The 18,343-nt window shown below is 43.1% G+C and overlaps 1 protein-coding gene and 1 long non-coding RNA gene across 13 annotated transcripts in view; one reads left to right on the top strand and one right to left on the bottom strand.

Moving 5' to 3' along the window:
• The first annotated feature begins 290 nt into the window (after window positions 1-290).
• Window positions 291-8,496, top strand: LOC146767508 (uncharacterized). Its single transcript, XR_014954610.1, has 2 exons — window positions 291-3,817; window positions 3,971-8,496. It is a non-coding gene; the product is annotated as an uncharacterized LOC146767508 (long non-coding RNA).
• A 1,916-nt stretch (window positions 8,497-10,412) lies between these two features.
• The window catches only part of ST3GAL5 (ST3 beta-galactoside alpha-2,3-sialyltransferase 5), a 30,177-nt gene continuing 22,246 nt past the window's right edge, over window positions 10,413-18,343 (bottom strand). For all 12 annotated transcript variants that reach the window (XM_085577499.1, XM_077782698.2, XM_077782699.2 and 9 more), the window contains 4 exons: window positions 17,819-18,162; window positions 16,237-16,423; window positions 14,171-14,329; window positions 10,413-13,028 (listed from right to left, as the gene is read on the bottom strand). In XM_085577499.1, the coding sequence (XP_085433625.1) occupies window positions 12,765-13,028; window positions 14,171-14,329; window positions 16,237-16,423; window positions 17,819-18,162 (954 nt within the window). In that variant the 3' untranslated portion in view covers window positions 10,413-12,764. The remainder of the gene's footprint in view (window positions 13,029-14,170; window positions 14,330-16,236; window positions 16,424-17,818; window positions 18,163-18,343) is intronic.

The following is an 18,343-nucleotide window of genomic DNA, read 5'->3' as shown; positions in this document are numbered from 1 at the left end:
CATCCATCCACCCATCCATCATCCATCCATCATCCATCATCCATCTGTCCATCTGTCCATCTGTCCATCTGTCCATCCATCATCCATCCATCCACCCATCCATCATCCATCCATCATCCATCCATCCATCATCCATCCATCCATCCATCATCCATCCATCCATCCATCTGTCCGTCCGTCTGTCTGGCACTGCCCTCTGCTGTCAGTGTTTGGCTGCAGCGCTGGGGGTGCGCAGTGGAGGATGCAAACCTGCTGCAGCTGCTGCTGCTGCTGCTGCAACCCAAAGCCGGAGCAGAGAGTGATGCCGAGGCACCCACACACAAAAGCCTGCTCAGATGATACAGATGCCTATGGCACACATAAATTATAAACACACTGGGCAGTGTAAAACTGGTAATAACTTCTCTTGAGCCACAATATAAGCTTACTTAAACAGCACAGCAAGCAAGAGCATGTGGGTTCTTTCTAGCACGGATGACACAGACAGAAGCAATTTCACATATATCAGTGCTGTGATTACCAAAAAGGCAGAAAAAGATGATGTAGGCACACTTAGGAGGCACCCTAGTAACAAATGTTGCCAGAGGGAAGCCAAGATAAACACAAGGGGCTGGAAAAAGGCAGAACATCCCCTCAAAATGCAAGGAAGATGGCTGGTAAAACAATAAAAATTAGGTAAACAGTATTAGGAGCAAGGGAACACACCACCATCGTCACCCTTCCCCTTTATGAGGACTGGGCAGTAGCAAATCAGGCATAAATTGTAAAATAGAGGAAAAAAGAAAATGAGCATATTGGCTCTGACTTGCTCCCTCAAGCCTGGCCACCCTGACCTGGGTGACTGAAAGCCACCAAGCCACCAGAACTCACCTCACCAGCTGTGTGCTTTTACCCTGGTGGGTATGGGAGTGCTGGAGACTGACCAATGGATGGATGGATGGATGGATGGATGGATGGATGGATGGACTGATTCATGTGCAACACAAGGCTCTGCTGGGGAAGGACTACAACTTCTTGAACATGAGGGCCTCCTCCTAAACTCTAAGCACAAGAGAGCAGCTAAGGGCTGAAAGCACTGTTCAGGTCTGCTCCAAAACCTGTTAGCATGATCCCTTATGGGTCTGGACTAGTGCTGTGATCCATACAAGTATCTGACCTCCCTTTGAATTTTGTTAAGTGCCTGGATTCAGCAATACTCTGCAGCAACCTGTTCCAGAAAATGATTGCACTTTCCATGAGAAAATTCTGTGCAGATGCCCCTTGAATGAGGTGTGTGACATAAAAAACCCCAATACAATCACATAAAACAGTGGGAGATCCTCACTTTGGAGAGGAGAGCAACAGCTCATCTCAGAAAGGAAATCCTTGATGCCGGGGCCAGGTCCTCAGCCTGGGTTTTTCCTAAGCTCTGCACTTCTCTAACCACATAGCCTGGGAAGCACTGTAATTGATAAAAAAGTGAAACCCACTGCTTTTTAGCTCCTCACCCCTCCTTTCATCTGGAAGGAGGCTATTTCAGAGCTGAGCTCCAGGATCTAGAGGCCACAATTTGGGCTGCAATCAATAGAAAGTCTATCTGAGGGTGTGAAGGAAAATAAATGCATTCACACTGGGAAATCTGGCATCAGTAGAAGCAGCAAATGAGACAGAGAAAAAGGTTTCCTCTCTCTTGGGGGAAAAAGAACCAGAGCTATCCCAGCAACTTTTACGGACTATAGTCCTGTAGCCAAACCTGGAATCTCCTGGCTGCTGCAAAGGAATTTCTCATATTCCCCCAATAGTGAAGTAGCCTGTTTCACACACTCCACTTGTCCCTTTTGATTTATGTCCACCAAGCTTTGTCTGTTGGAAGAAAAGCAGAGCCAATGACAAGTGAGGTTCCCCAAGGAGAGTGCAACTGTCCACAGGATTTTCCTTCAGGAGGATCTTTGGAGGAGAAGCAGCACAAGCTGGATAACCACAGCAGTGAGAGCATTAGTGAGAATACACCCACTTCTGCTGATCCTTCCATTCCTTTCAGCTCAACCCAGAGATGAGGCTGGGCTGTGTTTCCTAACCCTAACATGATTCCTTGCCCATTGCTACCAAAGAAGCCATCAAATCCATCAGTTCTATCAGGTGAGGATGGAAATCTTACCTGCAAAGACTCCCTGCTGAAATTTCAAGCATCCTCTTTTCTAGCAAATTGAAAACCCCATAGATCATGCTTCTGTAACCCTAAATTCACTCCTAAAACTGCAAAAACCAAAAGTCTGTGTGCAGCAGGATTAAGCAAGCCTGGATTCCCACCAGGGTGGGAAACTATTTACCTTTATTTCTTTCCTGCCCAGACAGATATTTTTACATTGTTTATGAACTTGTAATACCTTTAACAACTCTCCCCATATGTAAAGCTTCTTTTAAAATGATCATGAGCTAGCTGGGGGATCAGCAGGCAGAGGTCACAGTACATCATCTTTATTTCTTCAGTAAACCTAATGAAAAAAAAAACCAAAACAAAACTTGTCATTCAGCTTACCAATGACTTGTTCAAGGACAAAGTGAAAGCCAGATGCAGACTACAAGCAAAGGCAAGATGCTGAGTGGCAGCCACATCCCCTCTGACCTGCCCTGCGTGCTGTGGGCATCCCTGCCTGCAGGCAAAAAGCAAAGTGCTGTCATATTAGAATTGGAACCCAGCCCAAGAGTCACAAGTCAACCTGAGTTCACAGATATCAAAAAAGAAACAAATGAGCAGCCAAAAACAAATAACCCAAATAATTTTTTTAAAACCCACCAAAACCAGAAACAAGCAAAATTTGACCTGCTAAAAGATCCATCCATTTAAAACTTCCCCTTGTGTTCTTCAAAGGTTGGAGGGATTCCAACATGGTGCTCCAACAGGAATGCAGTGCTGGACCTGCAGGTCCTCCTGCAGCAATGTCTGCACACATCAGCTGGATAAAGGGCCTCGCCACTCAGTTACCTTCTTGTTTCTGTATCAGAGCACACTTTCTTTGCCTCCCTCTTTCCTTTTCATCCCTCTTTCCAGGGAACTGGGAACACAGGAGGTGACTGAAGGCTTGCAGTTTCACCTGCTGGGGTAACGTGCATATTACATCTCCCTGTGATGTTCCCATTCTTTTCTTCCTTTCTTCCTGCCCTTTTTTGAGATGATGAATTGAGCACCATTCAGTTCTTGCCTAACAGCTAGTACAGATGGGGGGAAAAAAGTCAGAACAAGAATCAAATCACTCCAGGTGCATGTGCTTCATTCCTGGATTTTGCAGCCATGTTCCTAGCACCACTGGCTGAGAAATGATATGTTTTTGGCTTACATATTCATGGCAGCTTTACACTGGGAAATATCTCTGTCAAAGGATTGAAAGCTGCACAGGAATGTATTTCATTTGGAACTCTGCATGTTGATGGTTGCCAGTTGCTGGGCCAAACATCAGGATATCTTCACAGATACATCAGGAAGTTGTACTACCAGGTGTGATCATTTTATGGCAACTCTGGCTTTTTTTGGACTGCAGAGGCAATTGACAGCGAAGCTGTTTGGACAGAGAGCAGTGGTGTTCTCTCCCTGTCTGGCTCACATCTGCTTAGGGTTAAAAAGGATGAGACCTCCAGGCAATGTCAGCTGGACCGGGGGCCCGAAAGATGTCATTGCACTGCCTTAACCTTGCAGGCGTCACCAGCAGCCAGCAAACCAGCCCAGAATGGGGGAGGAGACTTCACTGTCACATGGGCTGGATCAGGGACATTACATCCCCTAATAAGAGTCAGAACAGGCTCACAAGACTAGCTAAGGGGCCAAGAACAAGTCATGCTTGTAAGTATATCCCAAAACAAGAGCAGGAGTGGTATGCACACAAACTGGGCTGAGGGTCAGAGATAAGCAGAGCTTGGGAAAAATGCTTGAGATTTCCAGGCCAGTGTCCTAATCAGTTGTGTTTTACTTCTCTTTCTCTCTTCATGGATACAGTGATCAGAAAACTTGGAGAGACAAAGCAGAGGCTCCACAAACACAAGGAAGAGATTCCCCAGGGACATCAGACGTGGCAGAAGCAGCTGCAGTGGATATTGATGGGTGAGCTCACACCCTGCTGGGGCATCCCTCAGTGCAGCTCCCAGCTGTGCAAGTTTGTGCCTGCGAAGAACCCACCCCTCCCCTCACCTGGGTGGCTTCATCAGGTGTATGTAGCACACAGACTGAAACACATCTGCCCTGTGCCACCCCACCCCTCTGTGCTGCAGCTTTCACTGGCAGCTCCTCCCACTGCCACCACTGCTGCAGGTGCAAGAGGCAGCTGAAGCAAAATGCCAGCTGAGATGCAATGAGGCACGGAGCAAATCCTCCCTGGACAGGCTGCAGGCAGGATTTCACAGGGAAGTGTTTTACAGTGTCAGGGTCGATTACATCCTTTGGCTCCAACTGGCTTCTCCAGATTTCACACATTCTTTTCACAGGAGGAGAGAGAAATTCAATGGAAGCGCAGAGAACAGGTTTCCTGCAATTTCTGAGCCTTCTCTTTATTTCTGCACAATGGGGAACCTCTTTTGTCCCCAGACCTCTTCTCCTAAGCTGACACTCCCAATCACCACTCAATAAGATAGTGAAGCTCTAGCCCCAGTGCTCAAATATACCTGAAGACACATCTCCAACTAAATAACAACTTCTTCAAGCTGATAAGGTGTTTTTTCCAAGATGGTACATTTTCAATCAGTCCAGGAAATGCTCTCATTTCAGCCATGGTGGGGTTCAGCTCACAGCTCTTTCTGAATCAAGGACTTGCATTCCCTCCCCTCTGCCCCAGCATCAGCTTTAGCTGCAGAGAAGAGTCTATCCCCAGTTCTATGACTTTTTTGTGACATGTCCTATAAGGAGAGATCCAAAAATGCCTCAGGAGCAAGGGTAAGTAACCACTGCCCCAGTATCAGTGTCTAATATCATGCATTAAATTGAAAGGGCAAAAAGAGAGGCTGGAAAGAATACTCCCTTCCTCCCCCAGGGCAGCTAAATCCATCCCCTGCCCACAGTGGGATCAGCTGCAGCTGAAAAAGTCCTGGCTGGAGCTTATCCAGTACAGTCTTCAAACTTTCCAATGCTGGAAGGCCTCCCAGCACAATTCACACTAATGCTTCTCTAATCTGATGCTAGAAAAATCTTCTTATTGAACTTAAACTTCTCAGGATGCTGCTTTTTTTTTTTTTTTTTTTTTTTTTTTTTTTTTTTTTTTTGTCTGTTATTTCTTGTCTTTTCCTCAGAATGATGCAGAGGGAAGAAGGTAATCACAGCTATTGACCCTTTGCATGGTCTTCTCTGGACTAGCTGATCTCTGCTTGTCCAAATGTCCTCGCCAGCCACGATTTCAGACATCTCAGGGGTTTTGTTGCACTCCAGACTGACACAGAGGATTGAGTCAGGCTGGACAGACCTCGGTGGATCAGCGCAGCTCCCTGGGAGATGGGACGACCAAGAGCCCGCTCAGTAACACTGCCTCTAGGGCTGGAGGCTGCTCCCTTCCACGAGCTGTACAACCCACGGGGTAAAAGCTTGATCTTGAGCTCCGCTTGTGTGTTAAGCGACGCATCCCCACGCCCTTCACCTCAGGCTTACATTCCGTGTCCAGCCTGCGTGTTCTGCGCGCTCCTCGGCGTTTTTCCCGTCCGGGCTGCGGCGGCGCGGGCAGAGCCCGGAGCGGCGCTAGATGGGGCTGCGCGCCCGGGAATCGCCTCCCAGAACTCCAGCCGGGAGCGGAGCCCGGGCTGCGTTTGCTGACCGAGGGTGTGCGAGTCCAGAGCATCCCTGGCTGCCCTGGCAGGTCTGGGACCCTGGCAGGGGCCAGGAACCCCCCTGGACAGAGCCCCCAGAGACACTGTCTGTGATCTCTGTCCATGGAAAAGAGTTTTCAATCTTACAGGATGAATTACAAGCTCTGAGTGTTTGATATAAGTAATAATTAAGTGTGGCACGGGTGCAAAAGTAAAATTTTAGGATTCTAGATTAGGGGTCCAAAGGGGACAAGATGGAGGAAATTGGGTGTGCCTTGTCCTTTTTCTCCTTCTTCATGCCCTCCATGTTTCACTGTGGTGTTGGCATTTTTCTGTTGGTTCAGGCTGGGGACACACTGTCCAACGTAGGTGACAGATATTGGCACGTTATTGTAAATCCAGCCCAGGGAGTTTCTGGTATTTAATGTTTGTCACATCCCACTGAGGGCAGAGCCCCACACGCTGCCCTGCAGGACAGAGCTGGGCAGGGCAGCAGAACATGTTAGAGAGAAACAGAATAAACAACCTGGAAACCAGCACAGACCAATTATGGCTTCTGCTTTGGCAATTGGGCAGAAAGAGACTTTCTACAATCTCGGGATCATTTAAATACCACACAAGGGGAGCCCTCCTTGGTGCTATTTTCATGGGCATTTCACCTGATCTGCTTTTATTCCACTGCATGAAATTCAGCATCTCTTATCTGTGAGCCCCCAAGTCTGCTGTCAGGTACCAGGGCAGCTTTTTGGTACCCAGGTGTTTAAAATAATTGCAATTTCTAATGCAGCCTAAGCTGTTAGAAGCAGTGGCTGGGGATATCCCGTTGCAGCAGGAACTTACAGCTGCAGAGCTACAAACTCACATTCAGGTCCTTTCATCTGCATAGGCATGAACATAGCAAAACCTGTGTCTAATAACAGTCCTAAATTCCCCTTCTTCTGAGACAAAGCCTCCCTTGATGGTCTGAGAGATGGACCAAGGTATCTGAGAGCTGCTGAGGGACTCACTTGGGTGTCCAAGTGCACCTGTATCCTTTGCATAGCACTAATCAGTCTAAATCAGGGTTTCAAGAAGAGCTGAGAGCACAGGTTAGGAACTAGATGGGTCACAGAGTAGGATTAGAAACCTAGCCTGATAAAACCAGGCAGCAGAAATGGTGACAGGGTTCAGACTCTCATGACCATGCAGAGGAAAACTCCTTGGGGTTTTGTCTATAAATAGGAAAGGGCTTGCTTAAAAATAACCCTAGACCACTCTACCCAGCCATGGAACTGAAAATGCTCGTGGTAATGTTGTTACTCAATGATAGAGCAAACCAGCCCTTCTTTCTTTGTGAAGATTTTGCATTAAAAAGGCACAATATGAACAACTGTGGTAACCAGTACACTTCCTTCTTGGGCAGAGCAGTACAGTGAGGGTCATAAAATTGTCCAGGACACACATCTTTATCTTTTTATACACACAGTAACACCAAGCCCTGAAAAGCCACACCAGCTGCTTTTCATGGGCTTCTGCTCTCCTCAGTGGAAAGGAAAAGTTGGTCAGAAATTTTTGTTGAGCTATTTTGTGGTCATTTATGTGACATCAGCATGAGAGGCCCAAGCACACAATGACACAGAGGGTTGATCCTGGCAGGTACAGAACTGCTGCAAACATCCTAAGGCTGCACTCAGGTGGTCAAATGAGATGTGTGTATATTCCTGCCTCTCCACACCTGCTTATCCCAAACCTCCTCCCCACCATATCCCCTGTCCCCCCAAGTCCTTTTCTCAGGTTTCTCTGCTGCAGCCCCTTAACCCAGCAGCCAATGCCTTCACACCACTTGAGTACAAAACTCCATTGCAGCTTCTCTATCTGCTCCACCAGCTCCTCACACATCTCCTCATCCTTAACTCAGCCTAAGGCAGTGGGAAAGTAATTCCAGCTTCTACAAAATGGGTTTGTTTGGGGTTTTATAAGCTCAGATCAGGCAGGAAAAGGGGGAAATTTGCAAATAGCAGTGTTTCTGCTTCCCTCCAAACCGGTTTATATACTGAAGGCCCGAGCTAGGTCTCAAGACTTCCTTGAGCTACAGAATAATTATTTTAGCTACACAGCAGGAACACAAAGATCACTGGGAAGGAAGTGTCTGATGCTCAGCACTATCACAGCTGCTTGGATTTCAAATTTTCATTTTTCAGAGAGATGACTCCAGCTTGTGGAAATGGGTTTTTCTGCAACTTGCCCACCACACTCTGAACCTTGGTATCTCCTTCAAAGGAGCAGCTCCAGTGCCTGACCACAGCCAAAGCCATCCCCTGCAATTGGAAATGCCTCCTTGCAAAGGTCAGGGCTCCTCGCTGCCCATGAGGAGGGAGCAGGAATGGCTGCACTGAACAAGGAGCCTTTGTTCTCCTCTATGGCATATGCAGGAACTTGGGAAGAAGTTGGTTTTGGCCCAAGCACAGGAGAGGGAGGCTGTGAAAACAAATGATCAGGCAGATGACCCCAAAGGGAGGCAAACTATGGATGGTCAGCCCTGCTCAACTCTCCAAGCATGAGCAGCTTTAATTCCAGTTCACAGAACAGAAAACACAAGTGTTGACAGGCATCAGATTCAGTGACAGGTGTATTTGGGTTTTTTTGTTAAACCACAAAGAGATGATGCACAAGTGCTTGGACAAGAAGAAAAGGGTAAATCTGCTGGAACAAGCTCTCCCACTTGAAAACCCAGTGCTGGCAATTCCTGGCTTCTCACATCCACATAAACCACAGGAGCAGTCACTGCATAGTTGATTTAACTCCTGCTTCCTACCTTGAACATCAGAGCAACCACTGATGCTGTCATGTCCTTGAGAAAGTCAATCACATGTGATAGTTTAGACTGCAGCTTGTGAGGAACACATACTAGGCCTCCCACACAAAAGATCCCTTGTCATCCTTCAAGGAAGGCATTTTATTGTACTCTTTTAAATTATGGATGTTGCTGCTTTGAGCATACAGGTGGAGTAAGCTGTACAGAGAGGAGTAAGGAATACAGGTAGAGCTGGAGCAAAAGGACTCCCCCCGGCAATGCACAGGTCCAACACCAGCACAGAGCTGAGCCACTGCAATTCCTTCCCAGGGAATGGTGGGGAGGATTGTACATCTATAGAATGTAGGAAGCTTTGCAGCATCCCTCCATTTTGGCTGGGGGCATACTGAAGTGCAACACTCTGTACCCATTTGTAATTCACATCACCTGTGGGACATGGGTGGGTGCTTCAGTCTCTGCTCACAGGGTTGTTTTGCGAAAAATAAACAATATCACAGTGACAAGAAAAGAACCATTTGTGTAGCTCAAAAGGACAATTAGAGACAGAAGGCATTAGAGGCATTAGCCCCTTAAGGGCTCTAGGGATGGGTTGTTTGATCTTCCAGCCCCTCAGGAGATGTGGGACAACGCTGATGCCAAATTGTCAAAACACCTTTGACCAGGAGGCACATACATTTCATAGAATCACAGAACAAGCTGAGTTGGAAGGGACCCACAAGGATGATCCAGTGCAGCTCCTGGCCCTGCACAGCACCGTCCCCAGGAGTCCCCCTGTGCCCCAGAGCTTTGTCCAAACACCCCCTGAGCTCTGCCAGGCTGGTGCTGTGCCCACTGCCCTGGGGAGCCTGTTCAGTGCCCAGCCACCCTCTGGGGGAAGAACCTTTTCCTAAGCTGGTAAAATCAAGCATTTGTACAGAACTTTGCTGCTGGCAGGCTGGAGGAAGGAAGGCACAGCATCACATCTGAGCTGCTCTTAACAGAGGTGCTCTTCCTTCATCCTCCCTTGCACAGGCAAGAGGATCAGACTTATGCTACACAGCTGCCTCCTCTGGTGTCCTCCCATTTCCTGCAGGAATTCCAACTGCAGCACAAGAGCTGGAGCTACCAACACACATCCATGCACTGGAGAGGCTGAACTCTTCAGTTCTTCATCAGTATCTCAGCAGTCCCCATGAGTTTAGTACCCAGTTTCAATGCCAACCTATCACAGGCTGCAGTCACCCATTTTGACACTTCCCCACTCCACAGTCAGGCAGCTGTTCATGTCTCCTTGTGCAACTTCCTGCACAGGAACCATGAAAAAATTCAGCACCAGACTAGATAAGGCATACCCCCTGGCTGTGATAGCTCCTTCAAAGAGAGTTACAAAGAGGAATTCAATGCAGAACACAATGGCTTTATCACAGCTCCCAAACTCTTTGGTGATTTTTTAACCAAACACTATTAAGGCCTATTTACAAAGGATGCAGTAACAGAACAGACAGAGTTTTGTTCTTATCTCACTTCCAGCAAGGCTGAGGCACAGATCAGAAGCTGCAATGTTTACACCATTGTAGGAAACACACCCCTGATTTTAAGGCTAATGCTATAACCCAGTCCAAAATATTCTCATCCACATTAACTTCAAAATCTTGTAAGCCCAAGATTGGTCAGTGTTGAGAGGGTTTCTCTCTTCCAAGCACCAGACAGATAATTCCAGTGACAGGCATTAAAAAGGCATAAACAGAAAAAGTTACCAACTACCATCTCCCCTGTTTTGGGGTATGTGGGATTGCATCAAGACTTTCAACTGGATCAGCAAGACATGCAAAATCCTTAATAAAGGAGGGAGAACAAATGCCACACTGAGTGACAAATATATAAATAGAAAGTGGTTTCATCAGTTTATTGCTTTTTGTTGCCATTTCACGGAGTGTCGAGTCTGCACAGGCTACCATGGAGAACAAGGTTTTATCACAAGCCATAAAACAGGTAGGAAATCAAATCCTACATCCACACAATTTGCAAATTTGACAGTAAATACAGCATCTCCAAAAAGCTACTGGCATTTAAATCAATAAATTGATTATTTTTAAGTTGCTGAATAAAACAAAGTGGTGAGGGACCAAATGCTCAGAAATACAGACTTCTGGTGTATTCAACAGCCTCCCAACACACATATTCTGAAATCTTCCAAAATTTCATCAATACTAAATGAACATATTCTGCTTCCAGTTTAAATATCAGGAGAAAATAGTTACCACATTTTAATATATTAACTAAAGGACTATTTGTATAAAACTCTTCACACATGAAATATTTTTAAATTAAATAATATAACATACTTACAAAAAAATACTAGAAATTTATTACTAATATAAAAATTAATGCTTTTCATGGAAGAGGAGACTAGATTAATACTATTGCTATAAACACAGACAGTGCCAGAAACAAGAATTCCTGATTTTCAAATTTGTTCAGCCCCCAAAATTGACTTAAAAGGACCTGTAGACAAGTAGGATTTAGGAAAGTTGAGGTTCACAATTTTCTTCAGTTATGCTTTATGATCTGATGTCCTTTAATTCCCTCTAATTATAACAGTGAGCATCAGTCTGCTGCTTCTACATTCTAACATCATCATTCAGTAGATCATCTCTCTATAGAATAAAAACCCAAAACACAACCACACTAATCTTGCATTTCCAGAAGTATTTTTAAAATTTGGAACTACAACTTCATTCATATCTCTGTCCATAACAAAGAAAAGTAGGAACATTCACCATGTGAAGAGTCCATGACTAAGAACAATATTTCTAGGCCAACCTTTGATTGATTTTCTGACAAGCTTCCACTACCACAGGAAGCTTTTTTCTCATACTGTAGATTGAGTAACACCACTCCACAGTGCAAATAGCCATACCTGATACTCTACTAACAAAAATATAAACATAAAAACCTGCTAACAGATCTGCACAGCCCAGTGCCTTTGTAGTACACGGATTCCACCCGCTGAACATATATCTATAGCTTTCCTTTCTCTTTCTGTTTTTAAATTTGTTGTTTTCAGCAGTTATCTACCTTGTTACTAGATTATGCTACTTTCTCAAAGCGATTTTTTTCTTAACTTATACACTCACCCAGTTACTGACTTGGGGAAAACAACTCTACCTCTCCAATTAAATAGTCAGTACTGAACTTCACAAGAGTTATCAGCATTGCAAACTATTAAGATGACAATATCTATGATTAACTACTTAAGGATCATAAAATTAACCAGTGGAAATTATAACCTAGTCATAGATTTTAGAATTGCTAAATGATTGAGACAAACTAATATGGTATAAAACCAGCAATTCCCAAGTCACTCAAAAAATTAAAAAAAGGGGCAGATTTTGTATTAATGCCACTTTTTTAATTGGGGTAGCTGAACTCTGCTGCAAATCATCTAGTTAGAAATATTTAGGCAGGTCTTCAGGAATGGAAATGACAAATGACCTGGTTTGGGTTAAAGCCTCCTCCTGGCTAAATCCTCTTCTAGAGTGCCCTGGGCCCAAATGTGCTTTACAAAGCAGGATTCTAACCCAAAAACATTAATACATCAATGGTTTTAATATTAATCATGAACATCAAAGTATATATTACTCAGTTGTTGCCACAACAATTCCTTTTCCTTCAACTCCACTCCTATGTTTGTCCTCCATCCCCCCAAAAAATGTATCAGTAAAAGATTATAAATATTTGAGGAGTAAATGCAATGCTCAAGTTCAAGACATGCGAGACTTGAGAAGCATATGCCTTTCTTTTCATGGCATGCATGAAAAGGAGTCAAGATACCAAGAACTGGATCAACAGAGACAGCAGATCAGGGAAAAATAACTCTTGCACACTCTGTTAGACAATTCAGGCCAGCCACATGTGTTCCATATACATTTGAAAACAAAAAACCTGCTTTTATTCAGACAGCTTAAAATATTAAATACTTTAAATGGATGTCTTTCAACACCGAGATGAATTTATGAGATATTTACATAGCTATTCACAGAAACGTGCAAAGTAGTCTCAGAGGAAAATTCATTTAAAAGTCCAACAACTTGAATGTGACATTAAAAAAGGCAGCAGGGATTCCACATCCATTTCATGTACACTTGAAAGAGCTACAGAGAGGGAAAGGGGTTGATCCAGCTGAACCTCTGCAAATGTAACAATTCCTATCCATGCTGCAAGTCGGTCACTAGCTGTCTTTGCTGCAGAATTCACAGTATATCCCTCCAGTGAGGTCCTTGACAATTTTTTCTTTGATCAGTTTTTGCAGGAATTTTGTTTCACTTGCCACATTGTGCATAGTTTGTTCTTTCATGGCAGCCATGCAGAGGTTGTTGTAATAGTGCAAAGGTGTGCTGGGCTGATCCAGGTCATAGCCAAATCCTGCTAAGCTCACTTCATCACATAAATGTGTGGCCAGAACAACTGCTGTGACCCCAATCGTAGGCACATTCTAAAAAGGAAGAAAAGTGAAATTTGTTCAGTTCACACATATTGATCTTTACCAGGTTTATAAACACTTTACACAGTTTAATAACTTGTCTATTTAAACTGAAATCAATTAAAGCTACAAGTAAAAATCAATTCAATGATCAATTAAAACTAAAAACTCCAGGGCAAAATGCCAATACAATTTAAGTATTTGGCTTTTGACTGTCAACATTTTTTTTTTCCTGCCCTATCACTGTGTAGTTAAACTGCAAGTGAACCTTCACTTCAAACAGTAAAATACCTGACAGAGCTAAACTTGACATTTCTTGATGTACACTTTCTTAAGTATTGAGCAATAACAGGCTCTCTAACAGTATTCTTCACAATATGACTTTTCACTGAACAACCTGTGAAAGAGGCAAATATACTACAGTACCATTAAGATACTCAACTTGGTATATTATGTTACTTTGATAAATAAATTTAAGAAGATCCTTAAAATATTTGCACAATAATCTTAAGTGTTTTTACATTTTGGTAAAAAGATGGTGGTTAGTCAGTATTTTTTGTAGTTCAAGAGAACTAGTGATATCAAATTTCTCAAACATGCAATTAAAGTAACAAAAATACAGTGAATAATTAAACTAGGCAATTCATCACTCTGTACCATTGCTAGAGCAAAGGACATGGAGGGAGGAAATGCCCATCAGCTGCTACTGAGCATTCTCTGGCATACACAGCAATTCCAGCAGCTGGAAGGCTGCTTCACACTGGTCTGGTTTCCAGGCTCTCTGCTCTCCCTGCAGCTGGAGACATCTGGCTGCAGCTGATGGCTGCTTTAGCTTAACAGGGCTGTTTTTAGCAGGCTTAACATACATCAAATGCATGTTTTTAAACCCTGAAATGAGTTTATGTCTCACTGCATCTGAATGCCATTTCATGTCAGCATACCCAGGCAAAATACCTCATCTAAAAAGGTGAGCTGAAATCTTTGATTTTGTACAAGAAAATACAAGAGTCTTTTGAAAGCACATTGATTTCCCTATAACCTGAGACCAGCTCTGAAACTGCATAGAGAAAGTAAAAAGCCCAAAACTTTTTTCAGTTTCTTATTTTATTTACCTTGTAATTACTGTCTCCTTTTGGTGAAAGGAAACTTCTTACCTTATCCCAACCCCAGAATTTTGATCGAGGCTCAGGGAACTGTAAAATGTCCAAAGCTGTCTCTTTGATAATGACTGGATTCAGAATCCGAAACTGCTTTGGTGTGAAAGGAATTTTCTCAGCAACCTGCTTCCAAAAGAAGAGTCGTACCCACAGATGCTAAAAGAAATAACAAGTCCAGTTCAGAGGGAAACTCTGAGACAAACACAGCATGCAAGTTACAGAATTCACCAGTGACCCTGAAAAATTTAGAGAACAGTTTATAACTAAGGTGGTTTGGAAACATCAGTGTCCAGATCAAATGACTGACCCAAAAAGAGGAAAAACCTTCAAAGTATCTGGAATTGCAGAGAGGACAGCAGAGGGAATAGATGTTTATTCTGAACATTTGACTGCAATTTGTGTTTATCAGTCAACATATTCACCAGCACCCATGGGTTCTTCAGGCTACCCCAGCACAGCTGAGCAGGCAACAGTATTTAAAGAAGGGGGGATGGGAAGCACAGCTCCCCACAAACATTAACCAGACATTCTGGAGCAAGCACCAGATTTAAAACAATTGTGCTCAAGCCCTGAAGTGAAGAGCTGTTGTTTGACAGCATGCACCTATGATAAATGCAACCCTTCAGAAGAGGATTTACACAGTACTCAGAAACCCAGACTCTGATCTCATGCCATTGCAGTCAGTTAGATGCCTGCTAATGGAAGAAGAAATACTACATCACACTGATTCTACACGTTTTTCCAAGAAATGGGCAACATTAAGCAATTGATAAAACTGATACAACTCCAACACAGGCCTGTATTTTTTTAAATAGCCTTTAAGGAACAACAGCTTGAACTGATCAAATAGAGGTTGCAGTGCTCCCATTTTCCCAACCATGCTTTGGATCAGTTTACTTCAGTACCAGTGCCTGAACAGAGAGCTGAGCCAACTGACAGCTGAGTATTTGAAAGTAGGGCTGCAAATAAAAGTAGAATCATAGAGCCACTGAATTTAGACAGGGCCTCTGGAGATCACAAGGTCCAACTCCCCTGGCTCAAGCAGACCTTGAGCCAGATGCTCAGGACCATGTCTAGATGATTTTAAGAAAGATGTCCCTGGACATTCAACTTGACAACTTCCCTCTTGTGCTATCACTGGGCACCACCAAAAAGAGCCTGGCTCCATCCTCTTTGCACCTTCCCCTCAGATATTTATGTACACTAATAAGATCCCCCCAAGCCTTTTATTCTCCAGGCTAAACACTCCCAACTCTATGCCTTCCTTCATGGTAGAGATGCTCCAGTCCCTTAAGCATCTTCCTAACTCTTCAGTGTAGTAGTAGACAGTCACAGACAAGATTAAATAGACCTTCTCATATTGTAAAATTCACAGAATTAAGAAAGGAATTTGGAGTACCTAAACTAGCAGAGATCAAACTGCTAAAAGACTTGACAGGCTGCCTTCTGAATCTCTCTCAGTAATTTTTACTTGCTGAAATTATCTGCCTGCAGATTAAAAGAGGTGAAAGCCACCAACTCACATTGATTTGGAAACATCAAACCCTTAGGAATCTCAGCACTAAAGAATTTCAGTTCCTTAGGAATGTCTGTAAATGTTTAGTGAAAAATAAGCAAACTCATCATTTAGGAACCTCAGACAAATGTTCAATTACACATTAATTTCATGTATGCCCATTGTAGCAGTACAGACTTCAGCTGCTAGAAAAATGGACTAGCATTCAGAAACCCGATTTCTATTTTGGGCTCTGCATATTTGTTCAAGTCACTTAAACCGAATGTGAAATTAATTCCACCTCAGCAAACACTCAGTGTGTCACGTAGCCTGGTGCAAACCACCAATATCTCCACAAACAAAAGAAGTGTTACTGTCAGCATGGGGTTTCAACACAAATGCAGGTCCAACTGTAACTAGGAGACAGAGCTAAAAAAACCCTACAAGATTATATAAAAGATCCTCAGCATGATAAGCCAGGAAGTAACAGATCAATCAGCTTCTTTAAGCATTAGAAAAAAAAAAAAAACAAACAAATAAAAATACAGGTACATGAGACATTACATACCAAGGTTTCATTTTTTACCATGGCTTGAAGCCAGTTGAAATCAACTCCTTTAAACAGAACAGCCACAAACAAGCTTGCAGGAGGATACTCATGCTCAGAAAGGGGGGCTCCTTCAGGGTAAGTCATCCGTATTGTTGTTTTGTTACCAACATGATCCGTGTAGCCTTGAACTGGTGCATCATTTAACCTGGGGGAAAAGAAACCCACAATGGAGAGGCACTAAATAAACAGGCTAAAATCTCATTAAAATATCAGACACTAAGCAAAAACTTGTTATTTGGCCCAGAGGTTTTGAACAGAACAGGCTACAGTGTTTTCTCACAACCCCCATGTTCTTGCCTAGTGCACTCTTCCAGCCCTTTTATCTTTGGGGGGAAGCCAATTCTATTTCTAGATTAAATGGCACAAGTGCAGTACTTGGGAAAGAAAAGCCTGAAGAATAAAGTGACTTAAGACAGCATTGCAGAACTTTGTATCTCTTGCTTTGTTTCAACTCAAAGAGGCTTAAAAATGGAAGAGGAAGAAAACACACAGAAAATTGCCTCTGCAATCCTTTTCATACATTTATATTTATATATATATATATAAACAAGTATTCCACACAAAAAATCATTCAATTATCCCTCCAATGCAATGTAATGCATCCTGTGGGTTTATATCATTTCCAGCTCACTAAAAACATCAGAGATGGCACACTGCTGGCAAGAAAGGCATCATCTCCCTCCATGAGTTCTGCAGAATAGCTCAAGTCCTGCAAACTTTTCTACATCGACAGAAAAATCACCTTCATCCTGCCAGCCCCTATTTCAGAGGACAGCTAATCCAAGTTCTCTGTCCCTCCACATGCTAACAAGTTTGTTTACCTTTGAATAAGGGCTATTGATTCAATGAAATATTCCCTTTAAGATGAGCAAGCCACAGTTTACAAAACAAGTTGGGAAAATGCTGGTATTAATTTTATTTGTGACTTCACGTGATTCAAAACAAGGTTGTTCAAACTGTAATGTTCAGAAGGCACAAATACAGAGCATGTAATTCAGCTGTCAGAGATTATGGCAATCACAGAAAACAGCCAATGACCTCATAAAGATAAGGGAAGGTAAGTGTGCTATAAAATGTCTAAGCAAACTGTGTATTGAAACACCAATTTATTTTTATTGTGTTTGAAATAGCTGTCATAAAAAAATCTTTCAAATAAGCATCCAAACTAGCCATGGGGAAAAAAGCAGAGGCGAGTCCTTAAGTCCTGAAGTTTAAGATTTGAAAGCTTTAAAATGTGAAGGGATAAATCTAGTTGTGTCTACTTGTCTAAGATGTCACTAGTTTCTATCTAGTTTCTGCCCATGTGATTTTTGTACCTGAAGTTCACAAATAATTATACTGAATTCCTTTCCTGTAAACATGACAGTTTATTTTGCTCCTAAGACTTCAAATTCCACCCAGTCCCAAGCAAATTTATCAAAAGCACTTTCAGAAACAGTCTTATAAGTTGTATCAATGATGGAGACATTTTCCCCTTAAAAAATAATGTTGGCTCATAAAGTAATGATGTAGTTGGACTCCTTAAATGGAAAGGACATACCTTATAACAATATCAAACTGATTCAATAAGTGACCCAGCTCTGATCCATGAAGAATTCCACCACTGCCAACAACAACACAGCGCTTACAGTGCTTTGACTTCAAATCTTCAGGTAAATCGTGCTCAGGTAAGAGTTCAAGGAGATCTTTAAGTTTATCAGAGAACTTGTGAAATCCAAATGGGGGTTCATATTTAAATAAAGCTTCATCTTTGTTCATATTTTTCCTTACAAAGGGTGATATGTCCATGCTGTATTTCTCTGCAAACAGCTTCCTCATCTCTTTCTTCGCGTAAGAAGGTCGGCACTGCTCCTGCAGCGCGGCGCTGGTGAATTGCTGAGCCCTCTGAAACAAAACACACAGGATTCAGCCAGGAAAGCCAGCTGCACAAAATCCTCAAAATGTGAAAATCCTCAAAATGTGGGCCACCAGCTGACCACCAACAGTTTAGCAAACACAAGGGTTATAAAGAAAACTTCAGTGTGGAAGTACAACAAATTTGGAGCATTTACTCAGATGTAGGTAT

This window comes from Lonchura striata, chromosome 4 (genome assembly GCF_050655825.1).
Source record: "Lonchura striata isolate lonStrDom1 chromosome 4, ASM5065582v1, whole genome shotgun sequence".
Lineage (NCBI taxonomy): Eukaryota > Metazoa > Chordata > Aves > Passeriformes > Estrildidae > Lonchura > Lonchura striata.
This window is presented reverse-complemented; position numbering and strand designations above follow the sequence as displayed.